General features: G+C 47.7%; 1 protein-coding gene across 2 annotated transcripts in view; it reads left to right on the top strand.

The window, feature by feature from the left end:
• Positions 1-16017, top strand: part of Dpf3 (double PHD fingers 3) — a 314556-nt gene that overhangs the window by 204088 nt on the left and 94451 nt on the right. For both annotated transcript variants that reach the window (XM_036205812.1, XM_036205813.1), the window contains exon 7: positions 411-548. In XM_036205812.1, the coding sequence (XP_036061705.1) occupies positions 411-548 (138 nt within the window). The remainder of the gene's footprint in view (positions 1-410; positions 549-16017) is intronic.

Below are 16017 nucleotides of genomic sequence, written 5' to 3'. Positions count from 1 at the left end.
ATGGCTCAGTGATGGAGCACTTGCCTAGCATACCTAGCGCTGTAACAAACACAGTCCAACAGTGCTTGCCTAAGTACCCTGTGCTGTGTGTGTATGGTTAGTGAGGTAGTACTGCTATCATCCCCATTTTGTTTCTAAAGCAAAGGAGGTGTGGGGTAGTTCACTGACTTGCCCAGGGTCTCGAAGGCAGGATAGGAGAGCTCACACAACCCTTAATCTCTGTGCTCTTATACCTCTTTTTGTGTACGGGAGTCATGTGGTTACAGTGGTGTGGGTCTGAGGGTAAGGGGGTACTTTTAAGGGGAAGCCTGGCTCTGGTGTGGATAGCTGGGGACTGTTGCCCTGAAGTGTAAGAGTGACCACACAAGTTTGCTGACGTTGCCCATCACTTCTTCTCTTTTCCTCTCTAGTCTGTGGCAAACGCTACAAGAATCGGCCGGGCCTCAGCTACCACTATGCCCACACTCATCTGGCCAGCGAGGAGGGGGATGAAGCCCAGGACCAGGACACCCGGTCCCCGCCCAACCACAGAAATGAGAACCACAGACGTGAGTTCCTGCTTGTAAGGTTGGGGAGTGAGGGATAGGGCAGGGAGTGTGGGGAACAATCTTTTTCTTTCCACTCTGGTGTCTTCTGGCAGTCACAACTGGTGGGGTTTGATGTTCTGTAGTAAGTTGAGTCTAAGCCCAGCCAGCCACCACACCTGTGGCTGAGCTGAGCACCCAGTTAAGAATAAGCAGATCAGAGAGGAGAGGGATGGCTCAATGGTTAAGAGCACTGACTGATGTTCCAGAGGTCCTGGGTTCAATTTCCAGGCCATCTGGTATCCGATCATGCCAGGATAAAAATTAAAAAAAAAAAAAAAAAAAAAGAACAAGAATAAGCAGGTCAGAACTCATGTGATCAGCCTTGTCTCCAGTAAGTGTCCAGCAGAAGGGGAGTGTCCTCACCTGGCCACTGTCACAGGCCAGACCTGTCTATCTTTTCCCTTGGCATCAGAAGAGCCGCTCACCGCTGTTGGGAGTGACTGATGTTTGCTGGTTGATTGCTATGGTTTTCCTGTATGGGTCACTACTTAGGGTATCCATCCTGCCGTCTGGATGGATACATCACTTGGGCTGACAGACTGAAAGTGATTCTGCAGATTCGTGCGTCTAGTCTTTCTCTCCTCCTTCAACTTGCAGCTATGAATTAGGAATCAAAAGGGGGCTAGGCATTCACCAATCGACTGGCTCTCTCCCATCCATTATGGTTTCTGGGATGACAAAGCCCCCCAAACAGGATGTGGTCATGGAATCTGTTGAGCTTGCTTCAAGGTCTGGGTCATACTGAGATCACTGGAGGGTGGGGTGTTTGTGGACATATGATGTGGGGTTTTGCTTTGTTTATACAATTTGTTGGTATATATATTTAAAACCTTTTTTCATTTGGATTCAGTTTATTATTTCATGTATATGAACATTTTGCATGCATGTATACTACATGCATGGGCAGTGCCTGCTGAGGTCAGAAAACTGCATCGGATCCCTGGGACTGAAGTGACAGGTGGTTGTGAGCTGCCATGTGAGCGCTGGGAATCGAACCTGGGTCTTGTGGAAGGGCAGCAAGTACTCTCAACCACGGAGCTCACTCTCCAGCCCTGGTGTATATTCTTAAAGTAAACAAAGAATCCGACTCTTTAAAAGTCCCTGGATTCCAAATTTAAAGGTGACTCCTGTGTGGTTGAGTATCTCAGTGTATCTGACTGATGCCAGATGGGCACTTTCACCAAATATCCGAAACCATGAACACACCCCAGCCAAGACCTGTGTTTAGATTTGTGTGGTTCTTCCTGGCCTGAGCCCCAGGTTCACTGGTTATGCTGCCTTCTTCTCTATTAGTGTACTGTGGCTGACACAACAAAATACCTCAGACCAGGAGTCTTAAACTACAGCAGTTAGTTTCTCATGGTTCTGGAGGCCTGAGAAGCCAAGGTCAAGGCATTGTCTGTGTTGGCTTCCAGATACCCCTCGCTTTGGCTTGTAAATGGCTGTTCTCTGGCAGCTCTGCCCTTTTCTCTCTGTTCACACGTTCTAGGGTCTTGTTTTGTGTCCACATGACCTCTTCTTAGAAGGCCACCGGGAAGACTGGATCAGGACCCACCCTAATAGCTGCATATTGTGTGTGTGTGTGTGTGTGTGTGTGTGTGTGTGTGTCTCTGTGTCTGTGTCTGTGTGTCTGTCTGTCTGTTGTCACACTTGCATGTGTTCTCAGTTGGTTTTCACCTTACTTTTTGAGACTGAGTCTCTCACTGATCATGAAATTCACTGATTTGGTAAGACTGGCTGTGGAGACCTCCAGAGGTCACTTGACTCTGCCTCCCCAGCTCTGGAATTGTAGACGCGCATAGCTATTTCCATCTTTTTGCATGGGTTCTGGGGGGGGGGGCGGGGGTCTAAATGCAGGTCCTCATGTCTTCATGACAACCACTTTACCAGCTGAGCTGTCTCCCCAGCTCAATGACCTCATTTAACTTTGTCTCTTCATTTTCATTATTTTCTTTTTCTCCATTTCTTCTTCTTCTTCTTCTTCTTCTTCTTCTTCTTCTTCTTCTTCTTCTCCTTCTCCTCCTCTTCCTCCTCCTCCTCCTCCTCCTCCTCCTTCTCTCTCCCCTCCTCCTTCTCCTTTGGATTTATTTTCATTTTAAATCATGTATATAGGTGTGTCTGTGTATGTGCACGTGAGTGCAGTGCCTGTGGAGGCCAGAAGAGGGCATCAGATCCCTGAAGCTGGAGTTACAGGTGGTTGTGAGCCACCCCATGTAAGGTCTGGAAACTAGGCAAGAACAGGGAGCACTTTGATTACTTTTTTTATCTATCTCTATCTTCAGCAGAGCCAAATGCCAAAGCACTAGAGGTTAAGTTTCAATACAGGAATCTGGAGTTGGGGGAATGCATTCTGTGACATTAATTTGTTTCCAACTCTGAGGGTTCAAGCTTTTAATGTGACAGACCCTTGTTTTCTCACCTCCTATTGCCATCTGGGCAGAATCTGGGAAGCAGGCCTGGAGGAGGAGGGTGGCTTCACTCTTCCTGCACCAGATCCTGAGTATCTGTGACACCCGGCTCTCTGTCTGCCCTTTGGGAGAGCTCTCCTTTTCTGTCAGGGAAGAAGGTCTATCTGTACTGAGGAGCTGACAATGCCATGCCCCTCCCTCTTTTCTTTCCCTTCTCTGGTCTGAGTGTCTAGGAAGTCACAAGGAGCTGTTGCTACTGACCAGGAAGAGGCTGGAGACGATCTTTGGCTTTCGGTGTTGTCTGGGAAGCACAGATTAGTGATTCATTCTCTCTCCTAAGTGTCTGTTAGCATTCTTTCTCACTCCTCGGGTGCTAGCTTACCTCTTGCATTTCCTCAATGCCTGGCCATTTGTTCCTGTGTACAGGCATCCTATTTTATAGTGTTTTGATGGCTTTTCCTTTGTGTTGTGTTTTCTCTACCTCTCCTAGAGTGTCCATAGTGAGTGGTGGGTTTGCACACATGTGTATGTGTGTGTGTGTGTGTGTGTGTGTGTGTGTGTGTGTGTGTGTACATGTGCAAAGTCTTGGCAACAATGGTGGAAGGAGACAGTCTCTTCCCCCAACCATTTCTGAAGTCCCCTCCAAGCAGGCTGCTGTGGCCAACACTGGCATTCTTTGCTTTATCTACTGGGACCTCAAATGTGAAATTATCAGCTCCTTAGGTGTTGTCCCTGAGAGATCACATGGGCTTGCTTAGTAAAGAAACTGTGCCTTTCCTTTTTCTACACGGAGACATGTCCCATGCTCGCCTTCATCATCTGTGGGCTTGTGAGTGAGCCACATGCTCCAGTTCCTCTCCTTCATCTCTCCTTCATCTCTCCTTCCGTTCTCACTCTGCTGATGAGACACTGACTTCTTCTCAAAGCACCACTTGACTGACCAGAAAGGAATAGCCATTTGTGGGCTAATCTAGGTCCTCCTCATACAAAGACAGTTTCCAGAAACACCCCTATTTTAATTAATTTTCTTTTTGTGGTGTCTTCTCCCAACTTCATCTCTGCAGACTCCGTGCCCAGCCTGAATTTCACCCACAGGGAAGTGGGTACAGCAGACAAGCTCTTGGTGTCTGGAGAAGCCATCTTCCCCTAGCCCCAGTTTCTCCAGACAAACCCAGTGGCAGCTGCTTTGCCCTGGCTTCTGTGGGCCACACACACTACCGATTTGCTTGCTGCTCCGAATGTGCGCTCTACTTCCTCCCACATGCCCCTGGTGGGCAGACCCCCGCCATTTTCCTGTGAGCACTAATTGCTGGCATCATTAACACCCAGTCATTAGCTGCTCTCACTGTTTGGGGCTTGGAGTGGGCTCCCATCCACACTGCCCCTAAATGCCACCGGGGCTGCATGGTGAACTGAAAGTGACAGCTCAGCAGCATCCTGAGGGCTCAGCAGCATCGTGGTCCTCCCCCAGCCAGGCTTCCAGATCGAGGGAGGGAGGGAGGCGGGAGAGCTTAATCCGGGAGGCTAATCTGTAGCTCCCCCAGGAGAAAGTCTGGAGGCTGGCAAGTGGAAATGCTGACATTCCCTTTAGTAGAGCTGCAGGGTGACCCAGGCTGCGGCCACAGAAAAAGAACCCCACATCTACAGGAGTATGCAGGGCTGCAGGCAACTGGCTCGCACCACCCGCAGCCATTGAGACCTATTGACTCTACTACTCCTGCTGTCCCTTGCTCCATGGCCTTCAACTGCGTCCTTAGCAGAGCCCACGGCTCATCCCCATACCTGCCACTTTTTAACTGAAAGGGTGGAGAGTGGCCAGCTGGAGTCAGCACTGACCTTCCCTTCCCCCAGCCCTCGCTGCCCTGCACGGCCAGCTCAGCAGTGGACTGCCACCCTGCTGTCCTCCTGTCCCTCGCGGGGTGTGTGTGTGTGTGTGTGTGTGTGTGTGTGTGTGTGTGTGTGTACATTCCTGCCTTTGTTCCTCTCCCACTCTCTCATTTTCTCCTGAGTGTTCATTTCTGTGTTTCTTCCCTGTAGGTTTGCCTCCTTTGCTCTGTGTTTGAGGCTCTCTATCTCAATGGCAGATGAGTGGCTAGAAGGCTGGGAGCTTAGACCGCCCTCCTGGGGAGAGATGACTTTTCTGATGGGGTCTTCTCCATTGGGCTGCTGTCCTTCTCCCCGGATGAGACTAGGTCTTCTTTTCCCTCAGTTTCTCTGACCACCTTCATCTCTATATAGTTATGCCTACATATAGTTATGGGTATACATGAATCCAAGGAGGGGTGGTTTGATCAGGACTCTGAGTGTGAGTGACATTTTGTTGCTCTCTTGGTGGTTCTTTTAGAGAAACTTTAGTTAGCAAGACTAACATTCAGAATCTCAATGACCCAGGCCCACAATTTCAAAAATCTTTTAAAGCTCCTTTTGCTTTCTCTGCACAACTGGAATCCACTAAAGATGTTGTTTTCAGGATACTTTTTGGGGTAGGGATGAGATCAAAGTCTTGGATTTAAGTAGAAAGATGATGTAAATAAATTTGTGCTGTCCATTCATTCATTTATTGAATCCATCCATCAGTGCAACTAGCCATCCAACCAACTGTCCATCCATGTATCTATCCACTCACCCACCTACCCACCCACCCATCCATCATCCATCTACCCACTCACCCACCCATCCATCCATCATCCATCCATCCATGCATCTACCCACAATCCATCTATACATGCATCAATCCATCCATCCATGCATCTACCCACAATCCATCTATACATGCATCTATCCATCCATTCACTCATCTATCCATCCACTTATCCACTCATCCATCCATCATCCATCTATCCACCCACCTACCCACCTGTGCATCCATCCATCCATGTATCTATCCATCCATCATCCACACATCCATGCATCTACCCACAATCCATCTATACATGCATCTATCCATCCATTCATTCATCCATCATCCATCTACCCACCCACCCACCTACCCACCTGTGCATCCATCCATCCATGTATCCATCCATGTATCCATCCATCCATCCCCCATCCATGCATCCCCCCAATCATTCACGCATCTCTCTATCCCCAAATTTGGTACCTATGCACCGAATGCTGACTAAGTATTGAAGCTGAGAAGCAGAAGTGTGACTAAGATTTGGCCCCATCTTTGAGGAACTCAGTCTTTGGTGAGAGTGCATAATGGATCATTGTACAAAGGTTTTGCCTAAGGCTCAGAGTCACTGTATGTGTTCCATGTTGTGGGACAGGGGTGCTCTTGGTGGGGCATTAGCCTTACTTGCTGATTCACTGGGCATGGAGAGTCTCAGACTCCACCAGCAGAGAGTCCCGGGGTAGGAACCAGCACAAGGGGTGTTCTGGTGTATGCTGAGGCTTAAGAACCACTGCATCATAAGGTTTTGAAAGAGTTCGCTAAGGAGGGGATGTTCAGGTTGGCCCTTGAAAAGCAAGGAAGAATATTCAGGAGGGAGAAGACACCAGGTTTCAGAATGGATGTAGGCAAGGAGGTCTGTCTGAGACAGAATGGCCATGTTCATATAGTTGATACCTGGATCTCACGGTAGTGTTGAAGTCAGGGCTGAATGAGAAAAGAGTCCGCAGATGGAGGCATCTTCCATGTCATGTTGCAGAGTCTTTATCATCAGAGCCATTCCTAGAAGGAAAGGAAGGATTTAAAAAGAAGTCCATTTTTATTTAATAACTCTCCTATTTAGAAGCATAAATAAATGCTTTCAAACCAAACTTGAAGTTCTTAAGAAGGAAATATTTAAAAATGCTGCTCTATAAAATTGATCTCAAGTTTGCTTTTCAGGCCCATGTAATTGAAGTTGGGATGTCCTAGGTCCCTGGAGGTCAGACTCCTGGGCAGTGGTCACATGTTGGTTCAGAATTAAGTTTCCCTTTCTGTCACTCTTTAGAGGAAAATGCCCAGAGCTAGTCTGCTGTGGAGGGCAGGGTGTACTTTGTGGAACTGTAAAGGGAGAGCCAAATTGATTAAGGGTAATGGCTGCTGATTAGATAATCTGGAAATTAGTCTGATAATGTGCAAATTACCTAAGAGCAGTACATGATGTCATTGCCACACTGCTGGGAAAAGTCTCGCAGATGTTTGTCTTCTGACATGCTTGTCCTCTGTCATAGACCCAGGAGCAGCTAGCACAGGCTTCAGGAGATGAAGAACATCTTGGAAATGTGCTTGGAAATCTTGGGTATCTCTGAAGGGTATCTGAAAAGCTATCATAGCCCATTTAGCCTACCACTTAGTGAGCTTGGTACTGGTATGTCAGCTCTGGTTATAGAGAAGGTGAGGCAAAACCAGATGTGTAGCTTTTTTTTTTTTTTTTTTTAAAGATTTATTTATTATGTATACAGCATGTATGACTGCCGGCCAGAAGTGGGCACCAGATCTCATTACAGATGGCGGTGAGCCACCATGTGGTTGCTGGGAATTGAACTCAGGACCTCAGGAAGTGCTCTTAACCTCTGAGCCATCTCTCCAGCCTAGTGAAGCTCTTTTTGAGGAAGTCATCCTCTTTCTCCCCTCCTACTGTCCCAAAGAGCAAATCTGAAAATTAGCAACAGATGGTCTTCTGCTGAATTATGATTTACAGGATTTGCAGGCTACAAAGCAGGAAGCCTAATGGGTTGCTTGGAGGTGTAAGTACCTGGAGATAATTTCTCAGCCCTGTGCCTGAGAGGATGGTGTCGGTGTTGGAATTGATGGGTCCGGGGTGTGATTCACGACCTTGTCAACCTGCTACCCACTGCTCTGGGAATATGGGTCAGCTGCGGACACCTCCCTCCCATTAGTTACCTCATCTGTAACATGGAGATAACCACCCTAGTCTCATGGGCTTGCTGTGTGTCTTCAATGAGATGAAGGGGTATGGGATCGGCACTAAACCTGTTCATTGTCAGTAGCCATGTCCCATTCCTGCCCTATGTGGACCAGCAGAGCATGTCTGTGACTGCAGATGGTTAATCTGAGTCAGAGGCTCTATCTGGGGCAACATGAGGGGACTTTTCTGACATTCTGATGCTAATTTAGCATCCATGGAAATTATCAGAGCCTGACCTGACCCCAGCATGTCCTTTGCTAAATCTTAGACTTGGTTCTGATTCTTCTGTACAAGCAAAACCCAAGTATTTATGGAGCCCTTACTGTATGTGTGCCCAGTTATGGGGGATATATATATATATATGCCTCCCATCTGGAACAACATATGGTCATTGTCTTAGTTAGGGTTTCTATTGCTGTGAAGAGACACCATAACCATGACAACTCTTATAAAGGAAATCATTTAATTGGGGGCTGGCTTACAGTTTCAGAGGTTTTGTCCATTATCATTGTGGTGAGAAGCATGGCAGCATGCAGACACACATGGTACTGGAGAAGGAGCTGAGAGTTCTACATCTTTATCTGCAGGCAGCAGGAGGACATACTGTGTCTCACACTAGACATAGCTCGAGCATATGAGACCTCAAAACCTGCCCCTACAGTGACACACTTCCTCCAACAAGGACACACCTACTCCAACAAGGCCACACCTCCTAATAGCTCCGCTCCCTATGGGCCAAGCATTCAAACACATGAGTCTATGGGGGCCATAAGTGTTCAAACCACCTCAGTCATTGTCCTTGGAGCACTTCTAGGGAAACTGGGGAATAAGATGGCTGCATGAAACCTGGCAAGAGAAAGAGGTGACATGGAATCCAGTCAAGGGGGCCCTCCTGTATTCACCAGGCCACTTTCCTGGGGCTGACGAGTCACATGCTGACTTTGTCTGCGCCTCTATGATTTCTTTCACATTTCTGTCATAATTATATGGGATGTTCAGGACTTGAGGAATTCTCCAGACTGAGCAGCGTTGGTGACAACAGTGGCACTTGCTAGCATATCTCAAGTGTCACAGACACAGCGCTCGGCTGTGGTTGGCTCATCCACTCATTACCATAACCCTCTGAGGTGGCTGCTCTCTTGCCCAGAAGCACCTGAAGACCAGATGACATTGCTGTGGATGTGGCATGAATGTAGATTCGTGAGTTTATCTCTGTCTCCTGCGAAAGCTTGCTTGTTTGGGCCTTTGATTTTTCTCCCGTCTCATCAGAAATGAAATGATTCTGCACGTAGGAGGAGGGGAAAGCGGGGGGGGAAGACGTGATGGGAGACCTATTAGGTACCTGGCAGTTTTCACACATCATCTCAAGTAATGCTCACAAGTCCAAGTGGCATGTGCTAGAATTCTCATTTTACGGAGGAGAAAATGGAGGGTCGGAGAGGCTTGAGTAACTTGTTTCAACGTACCCAGCGAGTTAGAAAGCTGAGGTGAGGATGGCTTGGACACCATTCAGCTCTGTCAGGACACTGGAATCCCAAGTGAGGGGTCCCGAGTCTAGGCTCCTGGATCTTTCTCATGGACCTACTGATGACGTCCTTTTCCACCTGTCAGCTACACCTCATTACACAGCGGGTTTTCGGAAGCGAGGACTGCATTAACAGGCCACGTCTTTGTTAGATCATGCTGCCTATTAGCGCGTGTCTCAGTTAGCTTTCTGTTGCTGTGATAAAACACCATGCCAAAAAGAACTTGGGGAGGAGGTGGTTTATTTCATCTTACATTTTCAGTTAACGGTCCATTGCTTGGGGAAACCAGGGCAGGAATTCAGGCAAGGCAGAACCCCAGAGGCAGAAACTGAAGCAGAGGCCATGGAGGGGTGGTTTGCTCCTCATGTCCTGCTCAGCCTTCTTTTTCATAATACCCAGGATCACCAGCCCAGGTGTGGCACTGCCCACAGTGATCTAGGCCCTCCCATATCAATCATTATTGATTGATTATCACTTAGGAAATAGACCAAAGACTTGCCCACTGGCCAATCTGGTGGAGGCATTTTCTCAATTGAGATTTCTTCTTCTAAAATGACTCTAGCTTGGGTCAAGTTGACCTAAAAACCAGCCATCACAGTTTGCTCTCTGTTGCTGTGGTAAAACACTGACTGAAACCAACTTGGGGAATAAAAGTTTTATTTTTGCTTGAAAATTAGAGACAATCATTGAGAATGATGCCCAAGCAAGAACTCAAGCAAACACTTGAAGCAGAAATTGAAGTAGACGCATTCCTGCCTTGGGAAGACACTGCCCACAGTGGACTGGGCTCTTCTATAGCAATTGCCAATCAAGAAAATGCCTACAGATATGCCCACAGGTCAATCTCATGGAGGCAGTTCCTCAACTACGGATCCCTCTTTTCAGATGTATCAAGTTGATAACCAAGATTAGCCATCAAAGACTGCCATAACAGAATTCTAGACTGAATGGCTGGAGCAACAGAAATTGAATTCTCACAATGCTAGAGATAGAGGTTCAAGACGAAGATGACAGCAGAGTTAGTGTCCTGTTAGGGCATTATCCTTGGCATATACCAGCCACCCTCTTGCTCTGTTCTCATACAACCTTCCCTCTATGTGTGCAGGCAGAGAGAAAGAGAACTATCTGATCTCTTATCCCTACTTCCACCATGATGGCCTCATCCTCACAACTTTACCAAACCTATTTACTTTCCAAAGACCCCAGCTCCAAATAACATCACATTGGGCGTAGGAGGATGTGGGGATACACTTTGATCCACACCAGACACATTTATTTCTTAAAGATCTTTGATGACTTTTGCTATTTGTGATGGTTTTATGGACCTCGCCCTTCACATTACAGAGTCTCAATGGGTCTGTAATCTCTAAGCAAGTTTTAGTATAGTTTAAAAAAAAAAAAAGCCAAACATTACACTATTTTGTGATTTTCCTGAACCTTTTTCTTTTTACTTTGTATCTCACCATTTCCTTAGCTTAAAAAAAAAAAGACTTACTCTTTTCATTTAAAAAAATAATGAAATGTGAAAAATTTAGAATGCATCTTCGGCTATTATTTTCTTTCCACGTCCATATCAGATGTTCCTGAACAATATATACGCATCTGTCTCATTCTCTTCTTCTGGCCACCACTGGCTCCGTCATGTGTCACTACAATGCCTGTTCCTCTATTCCCCTGCTGCCTTCTTGCCTCATGTAGTCTGTTCTCCACAGAGCAGCCTGAGTGGTCTTTTTTTTTTTTTGGAGCTGAGGATTGAACCTGGGGCCTTGCGCTCACCAGGCAAGTGCTCTACCACTGAGCTAAATCCCCAACTGACATGTACTAACTGCTTCTTCAGTGTAAAAATACAAGCCTCACCAGAAAGGGAACACGATGGAGTTTATTCTGGAGTGACTGTGGCTGGGGGACACAGATTTAGGTCACCCCAAACACCATGTTGTGATGTAGTAGGAGTTTCATGTAGTTTTTGTCGTGACAGGACAAAGAGCTATACGCCTGAGTGGTCTTTTAAAGGGACAAAGTAGATCACAGCTCTCACATGTGCACAATCTGTGCTTCTCACACAAGGGCCTCATGTTGGCTTCTTGGAGTGTGGTCAGCAGCACCGGTACCATCTGGGACCATGGTGACCAGTCATCTAGACCCCCAGGAAATCCTTGGTCAGAGGCAAACCTTGAAGGTTGGCCATCTTACTGGAGAACTTGTGCGACATGTTCAGGCCCTTCCCTAGATCCATGAACTCCAATTTGAATTTTAATGGACTCTCTATGTGACTTTCATTTCATTTTATTTTGTGCATGGGGGTGGTGGTGGCACATGCATGGAGGTCAGAGGATAATTTGTGGGAGTGAATTCTCTTTTTCCATCATATGGGTCCTAGGGTTCAAATTCAGATTTCAGGTTTGGCAGATACCTTTACCTCCTGAACCCTTTTGGCAACCTCCCCAAATGATTTTCATAGCAAAGTTTGGGAAGCCCTGCCTTTTAAAAATAGTAGTGTGTGTGTGTGTGTGTGTGTGTGTGTGTGTGTGTATGTATGTATGTATTATGTGTTTGTGTGTGTGTATATATGTGTGTGTGTATGTATATGTGTGTGTGTATATATATATGTGTGTGTGTGTATGTATATGTGTTTGTGTGTGTGTATATGTGTGTGTGTGTGTGTGTGTGTGTATGCATATATATGTCTTGCCTATGTATACTACCAGATTCTTGGACTTGAGTTTCCTGAAGGCGTGGTTGTATGTTGTGGTAAGGTGTATTTGGTGGGCTACCCAAGGACACACTGCCTGGGTTCAGTGCCAAGCTAGTCATTACCTTTTGCCTTGGACAAGCTGCTTTGCCTTCTTGTGCCTCAAGTACCATCGACAGAATAGCACAACATCGATGATGCTATCTTCTGGCTGCGATGAAGATGTAGTGAGTCAAGTCATTAGAGAGTGCAATGTCAGCAGAAAATGTCTGTGGCATAAGGCGACAGAGCTGCCACGTGTCCCACAAGAGTTGTGTGTGCCAGTTTGGATCTGAAATGTTCCTCCAAGGCTCGTGTGTTGAAGGCCTGAGGAATGATCAAATCTTTGGATGGGGGTGGACATAGTGGGAGGAAGATAGGTCATTGGGTGTATGTGTGGGGTGACTTTAAAGGGGATATTGCGACCCTTGCTGCTTCCTGTCTCTCTCACTTTGCTTCCTGATTGCCATGGGTTGAATAGGTTTCCTCTGTCACATCCCCCTTACCCATGATGAATTGTGCTGCTACAGGCCTAACAACTGACTAGTGAGACCTGGGATCCTCCGCCTCTGCCTCTCAGTACCAGGATTACAGGTTCATGCTGACACACCCAGATTTTTACATGAGCTCTGGGGTCCCCAAGCTTGTGCAGCAACCGCTTTGTCTACCATGCCATCTCCCTTAGCCCTCCACTTTGTGTTTTGAGACAGGACCTCTCACTAGCCTGGAACTCTTGGATTAGGCTAGGCTGTCTGGCCAGTGGGCCCCAGGGATTAACCCATGTTTTGTCTTGCCGGTGCTGAGATTACAAGCATGTACCTCCACACCTGGCTTTTTCATGTGGGTTCTGGGAGTCAGAAGTCAGGTCCTCATGCTTGTACAAGAGGGCCTCATGTTCATTGACTGAATTCTTTTCCTTAGTACTATTTCTGTCCCATACAGCAAACCTTTCTGTCTCCGGTCACCTGCCTCCTGCCCTCCCCTCTGGGTGTGTCCTTCTGCTTGGGCCATCATGCCTGGGCTTTGCTGCCTTCTGGTCTCCTAGTCTCTTGGTATTCTCCTAATCCTGTGGTCTGAAGCACAAGGCCCAGCCTTTTCTTTTTTCTTTAAATACTCTATTCTCAATCTGTTGGGCCCAGAAAATGGGAGTCCTTTTGCAGACTGAGTTCAGAGTTGGTGATGATGGGGAGATCACCCTGGCCTGGCACGTTGTCCCTCCACAAAACCGGCCTCTGTGAATATGTGTCAATCCTCTCATTGTTTACGATCAGCTTGGTGACAATCTTATGTGCCAGGTGCCAGGAACACAGAGAAGAAAGGGAGTGCTCCTGCCCTCAGGGAGCTCCTGGCTAATTGGGAAAGAGATGCAGACACTAAAGGATGAAAGCCTGCATCCCTTTGGGCTGGGATAAATCCCCTCTCCTGTCTTTTCTTCTGCACTATTCTAATCCTCAAGTAATAGACGTAAAAGGACATTAAACAGTCCTCTAACACATTGCCTGCTCTAGACAGGTGTATGCAGTCGTTCTGAGGGACTCCCCCACCCCCATCCCCACCTCCACACTGTGTGCCGAGGCCTCCTCAGAGATGCCAGCCCTCCTGCCTTTAACTCCTTAGCACCTTGTGTCTAGCTTCCCTGTGGCATGTGCTGTCTTCCGGCTCACGTTGTCTCATGTTGTCCTTGACGATAGAGTGTGGCAATTTATCAGGCTCATCCATAAACTTGAAGACTTATTAAATCAGCCCTGGGCCTTCCCTTCTCCAGACAGACTAATCTCAGGGCTACAAACAGTTGCTGTCCCCTGTCCAGCCTTACCCGCCATTCACATTGTTCTCAGCGCTTGGTGGCCAAATGGCAGGGGAAGAGAGGACTCTTGATGGCCTAAAGGTCACATGGACCTTGGTGTCCATTTCCCCCGAGGGGCTCCTGGATCCTCTGTCTTTCCGCATCCAGGGTGAAAGGCATTGTTTGCCTTCTTCCCGGAGCCCAGAAGCAGGGGCTGATTGCCAGGAGGTGGCCACACACCAGCCTGAATGGAATCCCAACACTTTGATTCCTTGGATCTGTGGGGTTTATTTTTTCATCAATTCTAGGGAAGCAGTGAAAAAGGTGGCAAGCCTTGAGGATAATTTATATGAGTAAACACGTAAGGAGCCGGGTGAGCGCAAGCATGAGAATTAAGGCCATTTATCGAGGCTTTGATGCTCTGCTTGCCCTCTGGTCCAGCCTTCCCCACAGTCTTGATCACACCACTTTTAACCCTCTCCTGGCTCTCTTCCACGTCGGGCTGCTTCCATCTCTGCCCCGCTGCCTTGCCTTCCCTGTTCGCTGCCCGCTCCCCTGCCCCTCCCACAGCCCTCATTAAAGGCTGGGAGAAGGTAGTGGATGTGGCCTCCAGCTGAGGCCTGCTCACTGATTCTGAAGGGAAGGCACATTTGGTTGATGCTCTCCCTCCTCACCCTCCCTGTCTCCAAAGCTGCTTCCTCCAGCCTTTCCTGTCCACTGTGTTTTCTATGGGCAGCCCGGGGCAGCCTTTCCACACGCCCTCTTTCCCGCTCCCCCTTTCTTTACTTTGTCTTCTAAAGATGCGCCTGCACAGCCAAGTGGTACCAGGCTAAGATGCTTTACACTTGAGAGATGAAGTAATAACAGGTGGCAAGAGCAGAGGCTGCTGGAGCCCAGGATTCCAGTTGCCATGGAAACATGTCAGACCTGTAGAGGGACACAGGAACTGTCAGCCATGGAGGGTGGTGGGGGAACAAGTGAGAGGGTTAGGAGAGGCACATCTTTTCCTGGAGGGCTCTGCTTATGGCTCCCCATTTCTTTTCAGGTGCTGTACACCCCAACCAAGCAGGCTCTGGACAAACAGCTGCAGAACAGGGGCTGGAGCTCAAGCTAGCTAGTGGACATTGAACATGGCCTCCCGCTTGTGCACACCAGGTCCTGGCAGGCAGCCTGAGCATCTGCTCAGAATGGGAGGCCATGCGTTTATGCACATGCCAGGAGAAGCATCAACTTCTGGCCTGCTTCCTCTTTCCCCAGGACACCTGGGATATGGTTCTCATCTCTCCAGAGCTCAGGAGAGGGGTTACTGATGGTGGCCAGACTGTCCCACCAGACCTTCTGTCCAGGAAAGACAGGCACATTGCAGCAGGGATGGCAACCCTGCCATGGATTTGGGGCTTTATTTTCCATATCTATAAGACATAATTTAATCATTAAGTCCCTTAGCATACTAATGTCCCCTAGCACGCCTGCTCTCACTCTTCTGAGCATGGCGGCTAGGCTCTTTGAACCAGTGAAATAGCATGTGGTGGACATGTAGGATAGACACCTGTTTCTTTTCCTTTTGCTGGTTTGAGTTACTGGAATTCCCACATCTTACTTCTGCGACTTCCCCTGCATTTCTTCATGAACTTTGCTCCTGACCTCTATTCATTTTTTCCATTGAGGTTTTCCTGAGTCGGCTCCCCCAGGTAAATCCCCAAACTCTCAAGGCTTGCTTTCTTTCCTTGGTAATTTACTTGTACCCCTTCTATGATCTCAGTCATGGACACTGGTCAACAGTGAAGCAAAGCCATCATTGTGGGCACTGCCATCAAGACACCACTGGGGGCTTTGTCCTCGGCATTGTCTTATTCTACAAAGTGAGACTCAATTTCCCGTAGGCAGAAGCAGAGCCTCCATTTAAATCCCACGTACAAGGTCTGGGCCAGCCCCCTATTTCTAGTAAAATCCTTTTTATGATGATCTCATGTACGGTATCTGGAAATTTCTCACGGCAGGTCAGACCATAGGCCAGTGTAGCCATAGTGTGAGCTGTGACTTAACACTCTTTTTAAGAGCCTCTGGAGTTCGCCAGAGAAGTGTTTTCACAGAGTTCATCCTGGATGGATTACTGTGGC

The sequence above is a fragment of the Onychomys torridus genome, chromosome 14 (assembly GCF_903995425.1).
Source record: "Onychomys torridus chromosome 14, mOncTor1.1, whole genome shotgun sequence".
Taxonomy (NCBI): Eukaryota; Metazoa; Chordata; class Mammalia; order Rodentia; family Cricetidae; genus Onychomys; species Onychomys torridus.
This window is presented reverse-complemented; position numbering and strand designations above follow the sequence as displayed.